We start from the raw sequence: 21,444 nt of genomic DNA, 5'->3' as shown, positions 1-21,444 counted from the left end.
GATCAGAGGACAGACACACTGATCAGAGGACAGAGTCACTGATCACTGTCCTCTTCTGCTTCTGTGGAAACATTTAAAAGTTAAAATGAAGCTTCAGTCAAATCTTCATCTTCTATGTTTCAGCGTTAGTGTTTTTACTCTTCTTGTTACCATGGTTACAGCTCAACAGGAAACACTACGAGCTTCTTTTTGTTACGCTGTTAAAAATGTTTTAAAATATTTATAGTCTTAATTTTACATACATTTTTGACAGTTCTGTCAAATGACAGAAATGTAGTTTTATAAATTGAGTTTAATTACATCATTATATATTAAATCTATATTCATTTAAATTTAATATAATAAAAATGATAAAATATTTGTATAAACACTTTTCTTTTCATTTAAATTCATATAAAGTTTAATAGGAACATTTTAATAGCAGTACTTTAGTTTACAGGATTATCACAGGCCTTAAAGAGAGAAAACTACATACTATAAAGTTTAATACAAACTACATGAAGCTTTGCAGCATTATTAAAACACAGATGATCAGAAGGAACAGCTGCACAGTAAACAGCACAATGAACAGCTCAGTATAAACATAAAGAGCTTTATGTGTTTAAGAACTTTGAGTTTCTGAAAGGAGACGAAGGAAACAGACGGAGCAGCGTGATGCTCAGCTGTTTATAATGTTTCTGTTCCTCTGAACCAATCAGCAGACCAGCAGACTGTAAACATGCACAGTTCAGTAGATTAATACATTATACTTTAAAACAAAGGTTTTAATGGTGTGAACAGGAGGAACCTCACTGCTGCTTTAAGGGAACCTGTCGTCCTCCCGGGTCAAACTGACCCTGTCTGTCCTTCTTTCCTCCCTTCCTTCCTTTCTTCCTTCTTTCCTCCCTCCCTCCTTCTCTCTTTCTTTCCGCCCCCCTTTCTTCCTTCCTTCCTTCCTTCCTTCCTTCCTCTCTTCCTTCTTTCCTCCCTCCCTCCCTCCTTCTCTCTTTCTTTCCTTCCTCTCTCTTTCCTCCCTTCCTTCTGTCCTTCCTTCCTATCTCTTTCCTCCCTTCCTTCTGTCCTTCCTTCCTCCCTCCTTCCTTCTTTCCTTCTGTCCTTCCTTCCTTCCTCTCCTTCCTCTCTTCCTTTTTTCCTCCCTCCCTCCTTCTCTCTTTCTTTCCTCCCCCCTTCCTTCCTCCCTCCTTCCTTTCCTTCCTTTCTTCCTCCCTCTTTTCCTCCCCCCTTGCTTCCTCCCCCCTTCCTTCCTCCCTCCTTACTTTCCTTCCTTTCTTCCTCCCTCTTTTCCTCCCTCCTCCCTCCCTCCCTCCTTCCTTGACTCGAGGGCAACAGGAGGGTTAAGTGAACCAGTCCTTTATATTAATTGTTGTATAGTTTTTTTATTTGAATATTAAATTATAAGTTTATTATTTAATTACTTTATATTCAGGCTGTAGTGATCATCTCTGAGCTGCTTTAATATTGAATCAGTTTCTGGATCATTATTGACTTCGTAGAGTTTCAGGTTCAGACTCTCTGTGTGTTTGCTGGACGATCGGTTTGTTTTGAACTCGTGACGTTAGCGAAGCTTTAAAGCAGCAGCTTGATTCAGCAGTCTGAGTCTGCAGATACCTGCGTCTGGTTAGCAGAGGAAGCGTTTAAGTCTCTGCTAACAGACGCAGGTCTCTGCAGACTAGCTGCTGAACACAGTGCAGCATTTAGATGTTTCCTCAGGAGTTAGTGGAGAGGAAAAACGGAGATAACAGAGAGAATACTGGACTGAACCCAGAGCTAAACCTACTAACAATAAACCAAAACAAGCTAATGAACTGTGACTCTAACTAACAAACTCTGGAGAAAACACGACTACAACAACAGCAGTAACACACACAAATACACAAAGAGAACTACACACTGATGTTGCTCCTGTCAGATCGTATGAGTTCACAACCAGAACGAAGTTAAACACTAAAAATAAACATTTATAAAGGCGATGAAACAGTGAGAACTCCATGAAGATCATTTAATGTTCAATCACAACTAAAAGATTCAGAACAGTCGAATCCTAAAAACGAAGATGACTGCCCAGCGGGGGGGGGGGGGGGGGGGGGGGGGCGGTGCTACAGTATACACAGGACAGGGACCCTGTAATAGAGGGGCGGTGCTGCATAGGGGGGGGGGGGGGGGGGGGGGTTATAATATGTGGGGGGAGCTGCAGCCTGCAGAGTCCAAAGTAACAACATGAAGCTTCGGTCGGGGTGAGTCGACGCTCTGATGTTTAAACTACATTAAAATAAACTGAAATGTACTTTTATAAAAGTTTTATAAAAGTTTGTTTAACTAGTTAACTAGTTTTTTTTAAAGCTCGTCAGGATTTAAAACCACTTTAAGTTTAATAGCAGCGAATCATTTAAACATTATAAATGTAAATTCACTCTCTATTGTCTCAGCTGTTCTTACTGAGCTCTTACACTCAGCTCCTTCAGATTAAATGTTAAATAAACGGATCTCTGTGTGTTCAGGTTAATGTGAAACTCACCGCTTTGACCTTTGACCTCGGACTAACAGCTGTTAGGCATTCACAGATGCACCTCATGTTTCCATGGAAACAGCTGACGATGACATGACATGAGTATACTATAAATACTGTTATTTATTTATTTATTACATCATCGATCAGTCAGTTGATTATTTTCTCCGTTAATGAATCGATGTGTTCAGTCACACGGCTGCAGCTCTGCAGGCTTCACTTTAATATCAGAACATTAAATATATCACATATAATATCATGAAACAGCTGTTTGTTTTATTCTTTTCATCATTATTAGTTTAGTCAGTTTGTTGAATTGTCTGAGAGTAAAATATATATATATATATATATATATGTATATATATATATACATATATATATATGTATATATATGTATATATATATACATATATATATATATATATATTTATATATATATGTATATGTATATAAACAACAGCCATCACAGTGATTTCTTTTCAGCTCAGCTTCACTTTGAATGAATTCAGTAACCATGGCAACGCTGCATCAACAAATTAATTACACTCTGATTAATTAACCTTCTTCTCCATGGCAACAGCAGCTGAGGCTCATGGGTATTGTAGTAATACAAACACCTGTAGGATGATGACATCATCAAAGAGCTGCTGCTGCTGTGTGTGTGTGTGTGTGTGTGTGTATATGTGTGTGTATATGTGTGTGTGTGTGTGTGTGTGTGTATATGTGTGTGTATATGTGTGTGTGTGTGTGTGTATATATATGTGTGTGTGTGTGTGTGGTGTGTGTGTGTGTGTGTGTGTGTGTGTGTGTGTGTGTGTGTGTGTGTGTGTGTGTGTGTGGGGGTGTGTGTGTGTGTGTGTGTGTGTGTGTGTGTGTATATATGTGTGTGTGTATATGTGTGTGTGTGTGTTTATAAAGCATGGGAGGAGTTCTTCCTGTCAGACTCATTTACAGTTAATGAGTCAAACAGGAAACGTTGCAGCGCTGCTTCAGATTTTGGGCGTTTTCAGTCCGGCTGGTTTTCCTCCTGCAGAGGATCCAGGTCTGAGCTGGGTCCAGGTCTGAGCTGGGTCCAGGTCTGAGCTGGGTCCAGGTCTGAGTTGGGTCCAGGTCTGAGCTGGGTCCAGGTCTGAGCTGGGTCCAGGTCTGAGCTGGGTCCAGGTCTGAGCTGGGTCCAGGTCTGAGCGGGATCCAGGTCTGAGCTGGGTCCAGGTCTGAGCGGGATCCAGGTCTGAGCGGGATCCAGGTCTGAGCGGGATCCAGGTCTGAGCGGGATCCAGGTCTGAGCTGGATCCTGGCCTGAGCGGGGACCAGCAGGTTCTGGGCTCTCAGGCCTGGTACTGGATCAAAGATGGCGTCCGTGCAGACTTTACATTGTGATGATGTCACAGATTCTGACTTATTAAACCTTCATGGATCAAACATCTAACAGAGTCAGAACGGATCCGGTCTCTTTATAATGGACTCTATGTGCTGCAGTACTGACAGTGGCCACATGGCGGCGCTGTATCAGCTCTGATTAAACACGTTAATGGTGTCAGTACTCTGAACCTTTAAGGTACCAAAATCAATCGATACCAAGTATTATGGAAACGTCTCCTTTATGAGCCCAGAACTGAAGATAAGACTGTTGTTAGGAACACATGACAACGCCTCTAAATAATATTTATTAATGAAGTCATTATTAGTATAAGTCCACTTAAATACACTGTAGGTGATCAAATATGTAATATGTATCATTATTTTGTGGTTACACCATTTGACATTTTCAGGAGCATTCAGTCTTACTTTTGGTTAAAAAATGGTTTAATGTCATTTCAAATGATATAAAACCAGCAAAAATACTAAATGTACATTTTAACAAACCTGATGCTGCTTTTAAATCTAGTTTAACTGATTTATTAATTCATCATCTTACTCTCTCCCCCCCCCCTCTCTCTCTCTCTGTCTCTCTCTCTCAACCCCCCCCCCTCCCTCTCTCCCCCTCTCCCCCCCCCCCTCCCCCTCTCCCCCTCTCCCCCCCCCACCCCCCCCCCTCTCTCTGTAGGACCGGAGCTCTCTCGGCCCCGACTCGCCCGTCTACGCTAATGTTTCCAGTCTGAAGAATTCATCTCAGGTGTCGGTCTCTGGCCCCGCCCTCCCTGTCCCACCAGACCCCTCCCCCTCAGTCACTGACTCCTCCCCCTCCATCACTGACCCCTCCCCCTCCACCGCTGACTCCTCCCCCTCCACCACTGACCCCTCCCCCTCACCGTCAGCCCCCCCCCTCCTCCGGGATGATAAGCCCCGCCTCCCCCCTCAGCCCTGATGATTGGCAGGTCAGTTCTCGTGTTTCTGATTAAACTTTGATCAGCTGTAATGTGACCCGCTGCTCGGGTAAACAGGAAGTAACCATGGTAACCACGGTAACCATCCGCTTCTGTTTCCTGCACCAGGTCCACACCGACCAGGACAGCGGGAAGCCGTTTTATTACCATCCCGTAACCAGACAGACCACCTGGTCCGACCCCCGCAGCCCCCCACCCCTACCGGCCGCAGACATGGACCAGTCCAAGGGGAGGGAGGGGGGGCACCTGACCCTGCTCTCCTCCTCCTCCTCCTCCTCTTCCTCCCAGGTATGACACACCTGAGTCTGACTCACAGAGGAAGATTCAACAGAGAGATGAAATGTTGTTTTTAACACAATAATGTAAAGTACACATAACATAGAATCTACGTTGTTGTCTTGTTAAGAACATAGAATAAGATGAGATGAGAGGTTCTGTATCTGTACTGAAGGCTTCTCTAACAGCCAGCAAACAGGAAGATAAATGTTTGATGAAATGATTAATAACAACGTTCATTAAGCTGCAGCAGTGTTATTATTATTAAATCTATCTGTCTGATATGTTTTTATTTGTTTTTATTACCTTTAGTTTTTTATTCAGTATTTTAGTTTTTAAAGTTAATTGTGTTTGTTCTTCTGATCCAGTGACTCTACAATCAGTCAGATAAATAATAAATAATAAATAATAAATAATAAATAATAATAATAAGGTACTAACTAAGACATTAACCTGCCAGGGTTCCTGTGTTTGGGAGCGGCTGCTGGATGAAGCCTCAGGAAGGTTCTACTACTACAACCCCATCACAAGATCCACATCCTGGTCTGCCCCCGAGCCCCCCTCCCCCGCCTCCCCCTCCTCCCCCTCCTCCCCCCGGGGCAAGAGACCCGAGGACCGGCCGGTACGAAGCAACACGCTCACTGTTACTATGACGACAGGTCAGAGGTCAGAGGTCAGCAACTAAACTGTTAAATGTTTTCATTTCAAGCCTCCGCTGCCCGAAGAAGATTATCCAGTGAGCCCCGAGAGAGAGAACAGCGGCGGCGTGTTCCTAACGGTACGGTACTCTGACGTAGAACACGTAGAACACTCTGACGTAGAACGCTCTGACGTAGAACACTCTGACGTAGAACGCTCTGACGTAGAACACACTGACGTAGAACACACTGACGTAGAACACTCTGACGTAGAACGCTCTGACGTAGAACACACTGACGTAGAACACACTGACGAGGAAAGCTCTGACATTCTTTAACGCCGCTCCCATCGTCTCTGACATCATCATGTCTCTATGTCTGTTTTTTCCCAGCATGCACAGCAGCACGTGCCTCTGATTCCCAGAGCGCAGCTGGACCTGAAAGATGGAAGCAGCTCCCAGTGGAAGCAAGAGGTAATCAATCAATCAATCAATCAATCAATCAGCTGATGTTTTATTCATTGATTTATTGACTTCAGATCCCACAGTTGCCCCAAAGGCTGATGGGAAATGGAGTTCCTGAGGAGGGACCAGCTGGACAGACACGGAACAGCAGACACGGCGAAGACGTGAGTCCAACTAGTCGGGTTCTCATGATCAGGTTCTCATGATCAGGTTCTCATGATCAGGTTCTCATGATCAGGTTCTCATGATCAGGTTCTCAGTCAGGTTCTCATGATCAGGTTCTCAGTCAGGTTCTCATGATCAGGTTCTCATGATCAGGTTCTCATGATCAGGTTCTCATGATCAGGTTCTCATGATCAGGTTCTCAGTCAGGTTCTCATGATCAGGTTCTCATGATCAGGTTCTCATGATCAGGTTCTCATGATCAGGTTCTCAGTCAGGTTCTCATGATCAGGTTCTCATGATCAGGTTCTCATGATCAGGTTCTCAGTCAGGTTCTCATGATCAGGTTCTCATGATCAGGTTCTCAGTCAGGTTCTCATGATCAGGTTCTCATGATCAGGTTCTCATGATCAGGTTCTCATGATCAGGTTCTCAGTCAGGTTCTCATGATCAGGTTCTCATGATCAGGTTCTCATGATCAGGTTCTCATGATCAGGTTCTCATGATCAGGTTCTCAGTCAGGTTCTCATGATCAGGTTCTCATGATCAGGTTCTCATGATCAGGTTCTCATGATCAGGTTCTCAGTCAGGTTCTCATAGTCAGTCTTTGTGTTTCAGACGTTTGTTCCGAGTCTCAGGAGGAACGTCTCCGACCTGCCAGACGTGTCCAACAGAAGACACTCACCTGACAGTCCACAGGTACACACACACACACACACACACACACACACACACACACACACACACACACACACACACACACACACCTGTCTCACTGCCTCATTCAGGTCCATTACACTCATTAACTCATTCAACAATTCATTCATTCATTCATTCATTCGTCCTGTGATGTCATCTTTCATCGTGTGATGTCATCTTTCATCCTGTGATGTCATCCTATTTTCCCTCATCAAGTTCTCTGATAGGCTCAGACTGAGGAGGAATCTGTCCAATCGGAGCACAAACTCCCACCAGCTGCACGTATGTCCTCTGCTCTGATTGGCTGGTGAAGTTGCTGGGTGTTTTTTATAGAAATCAGAGCCGGTTTCTATGGCAACAGTCTTTAATCTCCCACAGTAGCCGTGGAAACGCATGTTACAGCAAACTGGGCTTTACTAACAAACTAACATTTAATTTAGTTTCTGAAACAGAGACCAGAACCAGAACCAGCTAGCCCACCTGTCTCTGAGTCCATCTGCTCACCTTCAACACGTCCAACATCACCTGGACAGGAAACACATGTCTCACCTGGACGGGAAACACATGTCTCACCTGGACGGGAAACACATGTCTCACTTGAACAGGAAACACTTTGTCTCACTTGAACAGGAAACACAGTGTCTCACCTGGACAGGAAACACCGTGTCTCACCTGGACAGGAAACACATGTCTCACTTGAACAGGAAACACTTTGTCTCACCTGGACAGGAAACACCGTGTCTCACCTGGACAGGAAACACAGTGTCTCACTTGAACAGGAAACACCGTGTCTCACCTGGACAGGAAACACTGTGTCTCACCTGGACAGGAAACACCGTGTCTCACCTGGACAGGAAACACAGTGTCTCACTTGAACAGGAAACACTTTGTCTCACCTGGACAGGAAACACCGTGTCTCACCTGGACAGGAAACACCGTGTCTCACTTGAACAGGAAACACTTTGTCTCACCTGGACAGGAAACACTGTGTCTCACCTGGACAGGAAACACCGTGTCTCACTTGAACAGGAAACACCGTGTCTCACCTGGACAGGAAACACCGTGTCTCACTTGAACAGGAAACACCGTGTCTCACCTGGACAGGAAACACCGTGTCTCACCTGGACAGGAAACACAGTGTCTCTCTTGAACAGGAAACACCGTGTCTCACCTGGACAGGAAACACTTTGTCTAACCTGGACAGGAAACACTGTGTCTCACCTGGACAGGAAACACTGTGTCTCACCTGGACAGGAAACACAGTGTCTCTCTTGAACAGGAAACACCGTGTCTCACCTGGACAGGAAACACTTTGTCTCACCTGGACAGGAAACACCGTGTCTCACCTGGACAGGAAACACTGTGTCTCACCTGGACAGGAAACACCGTGTCTCACTTGAACAGGAAACACCGTGTCTCACCTGGACAGGAAACACTTTGTCTCACCTGGACGGGAAACACATGTCTCACCTGGACGGGAAACACATGTCTCACCTGGACGGGAAACACATGTCTCACTTGAACAGGAAACACTTTGTCTCACTTGAACAGGAAACACAGTGTCTCACCTGGACAGGAAACACCGTGTCTCACCTGGACAGGAAACACATGTCTCACTTGAACAGGAAACACTTTGTCTCACCTGGACAGGAAACACCGTGTCTCACCTGGACAGGAAACACAGTGTCTCACTTGAACAGGAAACACCGTGTCTCACCTGGACAGGAAACACTGTGTCTCACCTGGACAGGAAACACCGTGTCTCACCTGGACAGGAAACACAGTGTCTCACTTGAACAGGAAACACTTTGTCTCACCTGGACAGGAAACACCGTGTCTCACCTGGACAGGAAACACCGTGTCTCACTTGAACAGGAAACACTTTGTCTCACCTGGACAGGAAACACCGTGTCTCACTTGAACAGGAAACACCGTGTCTCACCTGGACAGGAAACACCGTGTCTCACTTGAACAGGAAACACCGTGTCTCACCTGGACAGGAAACACCGTGTCTCACCTGGACAGGAAACACAGTGTCTCTCTTGAACAGGAAACACCGTGTCTCACCTGGACAGGAAACACTTTGTCTAACCTGGACAGGAAACACTGTGTCTCACCTGGACAGGAAACACTGTGTCTCACCTGGACAGGAAACACAGTGTCTCTCTTGAACAGGAAACACCGTGTCTCACCTGGACAGGAAACACTGTGTCTCACCTGGACAGGAAACACCGTGTCTCACCTGGACAGGAAACACTATGTCTCACTTGAACAGGAAACACCGTGTCTCACTTGAACAGGAAACACCGTGTCTCACCTGGACAGGAAACACTTTGTCTAACCTGGACAGGAAACACAGTGTCTCTCTTGAACAGGAAACACCGTGTCTCACCTGGACAGGAAACACCGTGTCTCACCTGGACAGGAAACACTTTGTCTAACCTGGACAGGAAACACCGTGTCTCACCTGGACAGGAAACACCGTGTCTCACCTGGACAGGAAACACTGTGTCTCACCTGGACAGGAAACACTGTGTCTCACCTGGACAGGAAACACTTTGTCTCACCTGGACAGGAAACACAGTGTCTCACTTGAACAGGAAACACAGTGTCTCACCTGGACAGGAAACACTTTGTCTAACCTGGACAGGAAACACCGTGTCTCACCTGGACAGGAAACACCGTGTCTCACCTGGACAGGAAACACTTTGTCTCACCTGGACAGGAAACACTGTGTCTCACCTGGACAGGAAACACTTTGTCTCACCTGGACAGGAAACACTTTGTCTAACCTGGACAGGAAACACCGTGTCTCACCTGGACAGGAAACACTTTGTCTCACCTGGACAGGAAACACCGTGTCTCACCTGGACAGGAAACACTGTGTCTCACCTGGACAGGAAACACCGTGTCTCACTTGAACAGGAAACACCGTGTCTCACCTGGACAGGAAACACTTTGTCTCACCTGGACAGGAAACACCGTGTCTCACCTGGACAGGAAACACATGTCTCACTTGAACAGGAAACACTTTGTCTCACCTGGACAGGAAACACCACAGGTCTCTCCAAACTCGGCACTAAGCTCTGAGGACCTGAGACCAAACACCTCACTGTGTCCTCCTGACAGACCTCAGGTATGAAGGTAGGCGGACTGTTCTACCCTGAACACCGGAGCACGGCTGCGCTTTGAGCTCTGTGGAAACACCATCATCATGTTTGCTGACCCGGCCGTGTCGGTCCTGATCACAGATAACAATGATGAGGTAGAGGACACAACAACCTGAACCTGAATGTCAGCAAGACTACGGAGCTGATAGTGGACTAGATAGTGGACCACCCATCCCCAATATTTTGAAATATTCTGGAGACAGATATCACAAGTTATAAATGTCCTAATGTGGCTGTAATTAACATTTCAGCCTCCAGGTGGCGCTAACCGGACGTCAGACAGTTTCTTAGTGTTTTTCCACTAACCCAGCTGATCATCACTGTGTGCTTTAACAGGAACTCACCGCTAGGATTTGTTTGATATTTGAGGTTGAAGCTGTTTTACTGTCGGCACCTTTCTGTTGAGCTTCATTTAGTTTTCAGTATTTTATTCTCTATAAGTTTGCTAAAGTATGTGAGAGTGGTTCTGGGTTGTTTGTGTTGCTAAGGTAGTAGGTAGTTTCTTTCAGTGTGTTTTTAGTGAGTAAACCTGAAAGAGAGTTTTACTTTCAGACCAGAGCCGCCTGAAACAAACAGTGATCAGAGATAAACAGACAAATACAGAATTTACCTACTGATTTATTTTTTTTTACAAAAACAGCTGTTTGAAAAGTACGAATCCTCTCATAACCCTTTCCAAGTTATCTTCAAATTCTAGTAAAATATTCATTTTTATGCACATTAACCAAATTGAACCTGAACATTTTAAACCAACATCAAAGAAAGAACTTCATCTCTGACATGTGTTATTAATATAGTCTGTTAAATCCAAAACATCCAGATTATACATTTATATCTATGTTCTAGATTTCACATCAATGTGAAGTTCTGTGTTTCCTCGAGGACGTTCTAGGAGACTTTAAGGAGGATCTAGGCCTTATAGTTATAGTTTGGGTTGTTAAGGACGTTTGAGAAAGATTAACTATAGATTTTATGTGCCTGTGAAGTCAAATGTTGGATAAAATAAGATTCCAGGTAGATTTTAACCTGTCATGTCTGTCAGATGTTTTTAGCTGCAGATACAGAGAAGCGGCTGAACCTGCCGGGCTGCCGTAGACACACAAACACCACTCCCTTGTTTATACAGGAGTCACATTTCAAAGATGACCTGCAGGTAAAAGAAACCTGAGGCCTCACCTGTTGTGCTCTGCCTGTCTGTCTCTGCAGAGCCACCTGCTGGAGAAAGCAGGAATCATCAACAAGACCAAAGTAGCCGATCATGGGAAAAAGATCAGGTGAGCGCTGAAGGCTGAATTTAATGTCTGCAGTGAAGTTTGATCATGTTTTGTTTTAATTTAATGTGCTGCTGTTTGTCCAGTTTGGAGAGATCAGTGAGGTTTGATGTTGTTGTTGAACAGGAAGAACTGGGCTCAGTCCTGGACCGTCCTGCACGGAGGGATCCTCACCTTCCACAAAGACCCCAAATCTGCTCCCACTGGGAACGCTGTAAGAACCAGTAACACACAGCGAGGACTCTACTTTATAGTTAATCACTCTAACAGATTTTTTCTCTCTACACAGGGACAATTTTACACATTTTATTTCATTTTATTCCTGTCAGTGTGAAGAAACAGCTTTAAGATGTTTAACAGTTAAAATTATTGTAAAAACAAAACTTAATCTTTGAAGTCTTGTCAGCATTAGAGACACATGACCTCAGTGTTTTTAAAGTGCTGTCTGCAGCCCGGCACTGATGAACAACTCTGTTATTATACAGTAATAATAATATTAATAATATTAATAATAATACAGCAAATGCTCATTTATGTTGTTAAACTTTGTGACATTTTTATTATTAAGTTTATAAAACTGGAAGCACTTTAACATTTAATGAAAAGTCAGAAGAAAGTTTGAACATGTAATCAGACATTTATTTATAAAACCTAACCACTGCAGAGCAAAGAGTTTATAAAGTTCAAACTGTTAAATCTAAATAAATAAATCTATTGTAATCAGATGCATGTTCATGACTGAAACAGAGCGGATCGTCCAGCAACAATAAACTGAATATTTAAATCTCTCTGTGACAGAAACGAGCCTCTTCTTCCCTTTTTCCCCTAAATTATAAATAGTTTACTTTCTGTTTATTATTTACATGCAGATGGATTTTATCAGCTGTTCATAAAAACTGAACGACTAGAAAACGTCTCTGTGAGATTAATGTTTAGTAAAAAAAACAACCTTGTGTGAGGTCACAGATCCTTTGTTCACTTTTTATTCAAATTGTATTTTCACTCTTCCTCAGATGAAGGCGTCACAGATCGTTCCTGAATACACCGTCGAACTGAGAGGAGCTTCAATCAGCTGGGCCTCCAAAGACAAGTCATCCAAAAGGAACGTTCTTGAGGTACATCGCCGTCTCCGTTACCATGGTTACAGCCTGTTCTAAAGGTTACGTGTCTCTGTTACCATGGTTACAGCCTGTTCTAGAGGATCCAGGTCTCTGTTACCATGGTTACAGCCTGTTGTACAATTGTTTTATTGTGCTGTATCACTGCTACTGTCATTGCCATGGTTACAGGGATCCTCATCCATTGAGAGGGACTTGTTACCGTGGTAACAGTGTGTGTTGCTCTGTGCTGACTGTGCAGATGAAACTGATGTCCGTGTGTTTGTGTCTGCAGCTGAAAACTCGTCAGGGATGCGAGTATCTGATGCAGTACGACACCGAGAGCATCATCAGCGACTGGCTGAAAGTGATGCACGACACCATCAGACAGCTGGTACCAAACACCTTCACACTGACTGTAATCTACCGTCAGACCCTCACACTGACTGTAATCTACCGTCAGACCCTCACACCGACTGTAATCTACCGTCAGACCCTCACACCGACTGTAATCTACCGTCAGACCCTCACACCGACTGTAATCTACCGTCAGACCCTCACACCGACTGTAATCTACCGTCAGACCCTCACACCGACTGTAATCTACCGTCAGACCCTCACACCGACTGTAATCTACCATCAGACCCTCACACCGACTGTAATCTACCATCAGACCCTCACACCGACTGTAATCTACCATCAGACCCTCACACCGACTGTAATCTACCATCAGACCCTCACACCGACTGTAATCTACCATCAGACTCTCACACTGACTGTAATCTACCATCAGACCCTCACACCGACTGTAATCTACCATCAGACCTTCACACCGACTGTAATCTACCATCAGACTCTCACACTGACTGTAATCTACCATCAGACCCTCACACTGACTGTAATCTACCATCAGACCCTCACACTGATTGTAATCTACCATCAGACTCTCACACTTACTGTAATCTACCATCAGACCCTCACACTGACTGTAATCTACCGTCAGACTCACACTGACTGTAATCTACCATCAGACCCTCACACTGACTGTAATCTACCGTCAGACCCTCACACCGACTGTAATCTACCGTCAGACCCTCACACCGACTGTAATCTACGTCAGACCCTCACACCGACTGTAATCTACCGTCAGACCCTCACACCGACTGTAATCTACCGTCAGACCCTCACACCGACTGTAATCTACCGTCAGACCCTCACACCGACTGTAATCTACGTCAGACCCTCACACCGACTGTAATCTACCGTCAGACCCTCACACCGACTGTAATCTACCGTCAGACCCTCACACTGACTGTACATCTACCATCAGACCCTCACACCGACTGTAATCTACCATCAGACCCTCACACCGACTGTAATCTACCATCAGACTCTCACACTGACTGTAATCTACCATCAGACCCTCACACTGACTGTAATCTACCGTCAGACCCTCACACCGACTGTAATCTACCGTCAGACCCTCACACCGACTGTAATCTACCATCAGACCCTCACACTGACTGTAATCTACCATCAGACCCTCACACCGACTGTAATCTACCGTCAGACCCTCACACTGACTGTAATCTACCATCAGACTCTCACACTGACTGTAATCTACCATCAGACCCTCACACCGACTGTAATCTACCGTCAGACCCTCACACTGACTGTAATCTACCATCAGACCCTCACACTGACTGTAATCTACCGTCAGACCCTCACACTGACTGTAATCTACCATCAGACTCTCACACTGACTGTAATCTACCGTCAGACTCACACCGACTGTAATCTACCATCAGACTCTCACACTGACTGTAATCTACCATCAGACCCTCACACCGACTGTAATCTACCATCAGACCCTCACACTGACTGTAATCTACCATCAGACTCTCACACTGACTGTAATCTACCATCAGACCCTCACACTGACTGTAATCTACCATCAGACCCTCACACTGACTGTAATCTACCATCAGACCCTCACACTGACTGTAATCAACGTTGTTTCATTTGGCGGGACTCTTTCAGGAACAGGAACATCTGTCAGAGGACGAAGACGAAGGTGCTTCAGACAAAGAGGACAAAGACAGGAGGAGGCCATGTGAGTCTATAAACTTTATTTAAAGCTTTACCTCGTTCTCCAAACAGACTCCAAATGCTGCAAAGAGGTTGGATGAAACAAGTCAAAACACCTTCGCTTGTCTTCTTCTCCTGTTTTTAGTGACCTCGAGTTCGTCAACTGCGACCGACTCCGAGCAGAGACGAGTTCGGACCAAACTGCGACGTTTCCTCCAGCGGAGGCCGACGCTGCAGAGCGTTAAAGAGAGAGGATACATCCGAGGTAGGAAAAACCAAAACCTGCTGCCTGTTTCCATGGAGACCAGACTGTGATCACATAGAAGAGTGAAGACAAAAACACACAAAAGATGTACAGAAGATCTGATCAGCCACAGGCAATAAGCAACAGTAGTGATGTGAAAGTTTAAGCAAATATGGACATTCAGTACCTGACATGCTGTTACAGCTGTGTCATTTACATCCTGTTCATACTCTGAGCCGTCACAGTATTTCCTCACATAATTAGTCTCTATTCTGAACCTCTGAAGCACAAAGAATTTATGATTTTTTACAATATAAAAGACACCATACTGTGGTCCAATGCTATTTCAACAAATTATATTAAATATGAAAAATTAACATTATTGAAATTTTGGATGAATATGGGTCAGATACATTTCCTTTTGTATATTCTGGTTCACATTAAGAGAAGGCATCAAATTTCAGGCTAAAAGAAAAAAAGTATATTTACAACTCTGAGATATCATATTTGACCCTGAACACAATGTAAAGGTTAAACTGAGTGAAATATTCAAACAGACTTCATGTTTCTACATCAGTTGTTTGTCTTCTTCCCAGATAACGTCTTCGGCTGCCACCTGGACACACTCTGCCACAGAGAAAACTGTCACATTCCCAAGTTTGTGGAGAAGTGTATCAAAGCGGTGGAGAGGAGAGGTAACAACACACACACACATATACACACATATACACACACACACACACACACACACACAGACACACACACGCACACACACACACACACACACACACAGACACACACACGCACACACACACACACACACACACACACACACAGACACACACACACACGCACACACACACACACAGACACACACACACAGACACACACACACACACGCACAGACACACGCACACTCACACACACACACTCACACACACAGACACACACACACACACGCACACGCACACACACTCACACACACACTAACACACACAGACACACACACACACACGCACACACACGCACGCACAAACACACACATACACACACAGACTGACGTGTGTGTATGTGTGTGTGTGTTATTGTGTGTGTTATTGTGTGTTTTATGTGTGTTTTATGTGTGTGTTATTGTGTGTATGTGTGTGTTATTATGTGTTATTGTGTGTGTTATCGTGTGTTATTGTGTGTTATTGTGTGTGTTATTGTGTGTTAATGTGTGTTATTGTGTGTGTTATTGTGTGTTATTGTGTGTGTGTGTGTGTGTGTGTGTGTGTGTGTTATTGTGTGTTATTGTGTGTTATTGTGTGTGTTATTGTGTGTTATTGTGTGTTATTGTGTGTGTTATTGTGTGTTAATGTGTGTTATTGTGTGTGTTATTGTGTGTGTTATTGTGTGTGTTATTGTGTGTGTTATTGTGTGTTAATGTGTGTTATTGTGTGTGTTATTGTGTGTTATTGTGTGTGTGTGTGTTATTGTGTGTTTTATGTGTGTGCAGGTCTGGATGTTGATGGGATCTACAGAGTGAGCGGAAACCTGGCTGTGATCCAGAGACTACGACACAAAGCTGACCACGGTAACGTCTCTCTGATGAACCGGTTCAGCAGCTTCTGTCTGAACTGGTTCTGGTTCTGGTTCTGGTTCTGGTTCTGGTTCTGGTTCTGGTTCTGGTTCTGGTTCCAACCATGGTACCAGACTGAATACTAATACATGACCTGAGAGTATCTGATTACAGCCTGTAAAGTGCCATTTAGTCTAATGTCTAATCAGACTGAATCCTTTAGTAGGAAAGCTGCATGTTTCTGTTTCTGTGTTTAATACAAAATACTCAATCTGGAGGTTTTATGATTATTATAAATCAGGTAAAGTGTTTAGTGTACTGTGTGCAGAGCCATTAGTAATGAGAAGCAAGAGATGTAACAGTTAGATTATCTGTTCTTACAGCTCAAAGGACACAACTATTAAAGTGTGTCTTAAACCAGCAGCATCCACCTTTAAACTGAAAATGTAAATATATAGATAGATGTAAACTTTATTGATCCTCTAGGGGAAATGTAGGGTCCAGCAGCTTAATACACAAAGACCTCACACATAACAAACACAAACAATATAAACAGGAATGTAAAAAGTAAAATCTGTATAAATACAAATTAGGTAAGAATACGAATATTAAGAACAGTATACTAAATAATTAAATACTAAATTTAAAAAAACAAAGTCTGAGGCTGAGGCTGTGTGATAAAGTGCAAACATAAACATATAGTGCAATATACTGTGGGGTCTTTTTATTGCCTTTTACATGCACCCTGCTATACTTTTCAGCCAGCAGGGTTTTTTTTAATTCTGTGTGTTGTTTCTGGCTGCAGAGGAGCAGTTGGACCTGGAGGACGGTCAGTGGGAGGAGATCCACGTGATCACCGGAGCTCTGAAGCTTTTCCTGCGAGAGCTTCCCGAGCCACTGTTCCCGTTCAGCTGCTTCGACAAGTTCATCGCTGCCATCCGTCAGTACTCAACAAACCTTACATCAAACACATCGAAGTAAACCTGCTTAGTGACACAAACTGTTAGAATGACAGCCAGAGGAGATATATTTATATTTATATACCTTAAAGCTGAAGGTATAATATATATAAGTCCCTCTTCAGTCATGATACAAACATTTAGCCTTTAACATTTAGTATTACAGTAAAAGTACTGCAGCATTATGGTTCCATCTTTAACAATGTGTTGTATTTATAAAGCTTGTTATATTATATATATATATATATATATATATATATATATATATATATATATATATATATATATATATATATATATATATATATATATTATATTATATTATCCATTGTGTCAAATCTGCATCTGAAAAGCAACTAAAGCTGTTAAATAAATGTAGTGGAGTAGAAAGTAGCATCACATGGAAATACTACAGTAAAGTACAAGTACCTCTAACTGTACTACAGTAAAGTACAAGTACCTCAAACTGTACTACAGTAAAGTACAAGTACCTCAAACTGTACTACAGTAAAGTACAAGTACCTCAAACTGTACTACAGTAAAGTACTAGTACCTCTAACTGTACTACAGTAAAGTACAAGTACCTCAAACTGTACTACAGTAAAGTACAAGTACCTCAAACTGTACTACAGTAAAGTACAAGTACCTCAAACTGTACTACAGTAAAGTACTAGTACCTCTAACTGTACTACAGTAAAGTACAAGTACCTCAAACTGTACTGCAGTAAAGTACTAGTACCTCTAACTGTACTACAGTAAAGTATAAGTACCTCAAACTGTACTACAGTAAAGTATAAGTACCTCAAACTGTACTGCAGTAAAGTACTAGTACCTCTAACTGTACTACAGTAAAGTATAAGTACCTCAAACTGTACTACAGTAGTAAACTTTGCACCACTGCAGAAATCCCTTCAGCCAACTCAAACATTGTATGAACCGACCAATCAGAGAGCAGTTAGATGATCATGTGTTTTCTCCTCATATTTATTCATTAACTAACTTTAGAGGAACGTTAGCAGAAATTAAACATGTTTGATTGACCATAATTATGAAGGTTCATCTCCTGACAGCCATGAACACTCACATAGCATTTCATGTTTGTCTTGAAGTTATTTAAACCAATCAGCATCTGTTTCCATGCAGAGGTCCAAGACTACAGCCTGAAGGTCTCCTACATGAAGGATCTGGTTCGCTTGCTGCCTCTGCCGAACCACGACACCATGGAGCTGCTGTTCAAACACCTGCTCAGGTGAGTTCACACCTGGAACCAGTCTACACAAGACCTGGGACTAGTTCTCATAGCTATTAACTCAGGGCAACCTTTACCTTTAAAACACTCGTTGAGGTTTGATTAGAGTCTCTGGATGCTTTCCCTCCTCGGTTTGATCTGTTTGTGCAGATCTGAACCGAATCGAACCGAAACAACCACACAGACACCTGAGAGGAAGTGATGTCATTCTGGTCACAAAGCAGTCTTTTTGTTGATGTGGAGAGACAGGAGTGTCTTAGACTATACGAGAATAACAAGCGAATGATGCTTCAGTTCTGTCAGCCAGGTTTAATCAGGTGTGATCACCTGCAGCTCAGCTAACCCTAACTGGTCAGGTTATATACGAGCTGTCTGAGCTAACCCTTTCTTCACTCTGAATACAGAATAAACTCATTTGTTCCTTCAGCTGTTCAGAGTTTAACCAGCAGCAGTGAGATGTAGCGTATTGACGGTCACAGATGTTCACAGTACTCAGATGTTGAACGAGTAATATTGTGAAACTTTGCTGCAGTTTTATTGCTGTGGTGGTTTTTATTCCTCAGGCAACAATAAAACCTCTGATGTCTGTCTGTGTGCAGGGTGATCGACCATAAGGAATCTAACAGGATGTCGGTTCAGAGCGTCGCCATCGTGTTCGGACCCACGTTGCTCCGGCCGCAGACCGAGTCGGCCAACATGACGATCCACATGGTGTTCCAGAGCCAGATAGTGGAGCTCATGCTCAATGAGTACCAGACCATCTTTGCCTCTGAAGGGTAGGAGGACCGCTAGGAGATCCTCAGAGAACCTTACAGAACTTTCAGAGAACCTCCTGACCCACCAGGGTTGCCAAACGCCCCTCTGAAACCTGGACGGATCTAACCACTGTGCCTCCAATGACCCAGGTGGAACCTGAGTGGAACCAACTACCAATATAGCCTAGATGGAACTATTTTCTAGAGTACAGATCAAACCAAACACACTTATTTGGCACCTTAATAACCCAAAACATTTTAGAACCCTAGAACCAAAGTCCTTCTTATTTGAAAGTTAAATTTTAAAATGCTCGGCTGGATGAACTTAGAACCTGATGTTTTCATGAAGTCCTGTCTTAAGCACTGTGCCTCAAATGACCCAGGTAGAACCTGAGTGGAACCATCTAGAACACCTGGACTGGATCTGTAACCTCAACATTCAGCCTTATTTCTATTTTCGAGGCAACAGATCGAACAAAGACACACTTAGGTTGCACCTTACAAACCCAGAAAGAAGAACAAGACCTCTCCAGTCAAGTTCCACATCCTTTGAGAACCGTGTAGAAGTCTGGATGCAGCAGACATTGAAGTTAATGGTGGTTAAACCTGAAAGCTGTTGAGAACATAAGCCCCTGTCAGGCCACCAATAGACCCTGAGTGGAACCATCAAGAACTAGAACTGAATCTGGAACCTCACCAGTTTGCTTTATTTCTATTTTCTGAGTATCAGACCAAAGAAATAACACTAACTAGGGACCTGAAAACCCCAAACATCCCACCTTTAGGAATAACTTTCCCACCAACTTCCAAACCCCTGTAGAACCCTTTAGAACCCTGGAGCCAAATATCCAGCTGCTGTTTGTACATTTCTGGACACTGACGTTCATGTAAGACATTCACAGGGGGTAAAACTGGAACCAGATGGATACAGCTCGTCCCTCTCTAACTACTGCACCTTTAATGAGCCAGGTAGAACCGTAGTGGAAACATCTAGAACCCTGAACTGGTTCTGAAACCCTGAATAACGGCTTCATTGCTCTTTGAAGGCAACAGACTGAACAAAACACTCTTAAAACATCTGTTTTTTGGTGAGAACCCAACCTCGAACCCTAAAGGTTTCTTTCTTTAAATTTAAATTTTAAAATGCTCGGCTGGATGAACTTAGAACCTGATGTTTTCATGAAGTCCTGTCTTAAGCACTGTGCCTCAAATGACCCAGGTAGAACCTGAATGGAACCATCTAGAACACCTGGACCGGATCTTTAACCTCAACATTCAGCCTTATTTCTATTTTCGAGGCAACAGATCGAACAAAGACACACTTAGGTTGCACCTTACAAACCCAGAAAGAAGAACAAGACCTCTCCAGTCAAGTTCCACATCCTTTGAGAACCGTGTAGAACTCTGGATGCAAACATCACATTCTGCTGTTTTTAAGATTAGCATTAAAGTTAATTGAGGTTGAACCTGAAACCTGTTGAGAACAAACAAACCTTTAAATGTTCCAGGTAGAACCGAGCGTCAGTATGATGTGATACCAAGTATTTGTTTTAATTACTGAAGAGAACAAAGAACTTCACTGTTAAACACTGGACTGTAGTGATGTCATCAGTTCGTTAGAGACGGACGCTAACGGGCGATGTGTTATTTTAGACTGTCGGAAGATGAAATAACTTCCCGTCTTTGAGCTAAGCTAACACATCGTGGACACACAGAACAAATGATTTATTAAATGTTATTAAATGTGTTTAAACAATCTAAATAAAGTTTAACAAACAGTTGCTTACAACCAGAGGATTTACAGATGTTTAACTCTAGAGAGGAATTTTTACTGCTGTAACAGTGACTTCTGTACAATGCTGTAGGTTTTTATATGTATTACAGATACAGAACAAAGTTAACATTAACAGATGGAACTCTGTACATAAGAGGGTATTTTACTGACTTTTAATAAAAATAACACAGATGTGTACCAGTG

At 43.3% G+C, this 21,444-nt stretch overlaps 2 protein-coding genes across 3 annotated transcripts in view; both read left to right on the top strand.

Annotated features, from left to right (window-relative positions):
• Positions 1 to 4,724, top strand: part of LOC133998929 (basic proline-rich protein-like) — a 20,198-nt gene extending 15,474 nt beyond the window's left edge. Inside the window, exon 4 of the mRNA XM_062437978.1 lies at positions 4,554 to 4,724. Within this exon, the coding sequence (XP_062293962.1) occupies positions 4,554 to 4,594 (41 nt within the window). The 3' untranslated portion in view covers positions 4,595 to 4,724. The remainder of the gene's footprint in view (positions 1 to 4,553) is intronic.
• Positions 4,651 to 21,444, top strand: LOC133998924 (rho GTPase-activating protein 27-like). 2 transcript variants are annotated; one of them, XM_062437970.1, is made up of 19 exons: positions 4,651 to 4,824; positions 4,942 to 5,121; positions 5,570 to 5,731; positions 5,819 to 5,887; positions 6,140 to 6,220; positions 6,286 to 6,375; positions 6,992 to 7,072; positions 7,289 to 7,354; positions 11,449 to 11,516; positions 11,640 to 11,727; positions 12,527 to 12,628; positions 12,906 to 13,004; positions 14,651 to 14,723; positions 14,844 to 14,963; positions 15,539 to 15,637; positions 16,441 to 16,518; positions 17,309 to 17,443; positions 18,606 to 18,711; positions 19,311 to 21,444. In XM_062437970.1, exons 1-19 carry the CDS (start codon positions 4,783 to 4,785, stop codon positions 19,489 to 19,491), a joined length of 1,920 nt encoding a protein of 639 aa, XP_062293954.1. In that variant the 5' UTR covers positions 4,651 to 4,782; the 3' UTR covers positions 19,492 to 21,444. The 2 variants fall into 2 exon arrangements, with proteins under 2 accessions (XP_062293954.1, XP_062293955.1); XM_062437971.1 differs by lacking the exon at positions 7,289 to 7,354.

This window comes from Scomber scombrus, chromosome 18 (assembly GCF_963691925.1).
Source record: "Scomber scombrus chromosome 18, fScoSco1.1, whole genome shotgun sequence".
Lineage (NCBI taxonomy): Eukaryota > Metazoa > Chordata > Actinopteri > Scombriformes > Scombridae > Scomber > Scomber scombrus.
This window is presented reverse-complemented; position numbering and strand designations above follow the sequence as displayed.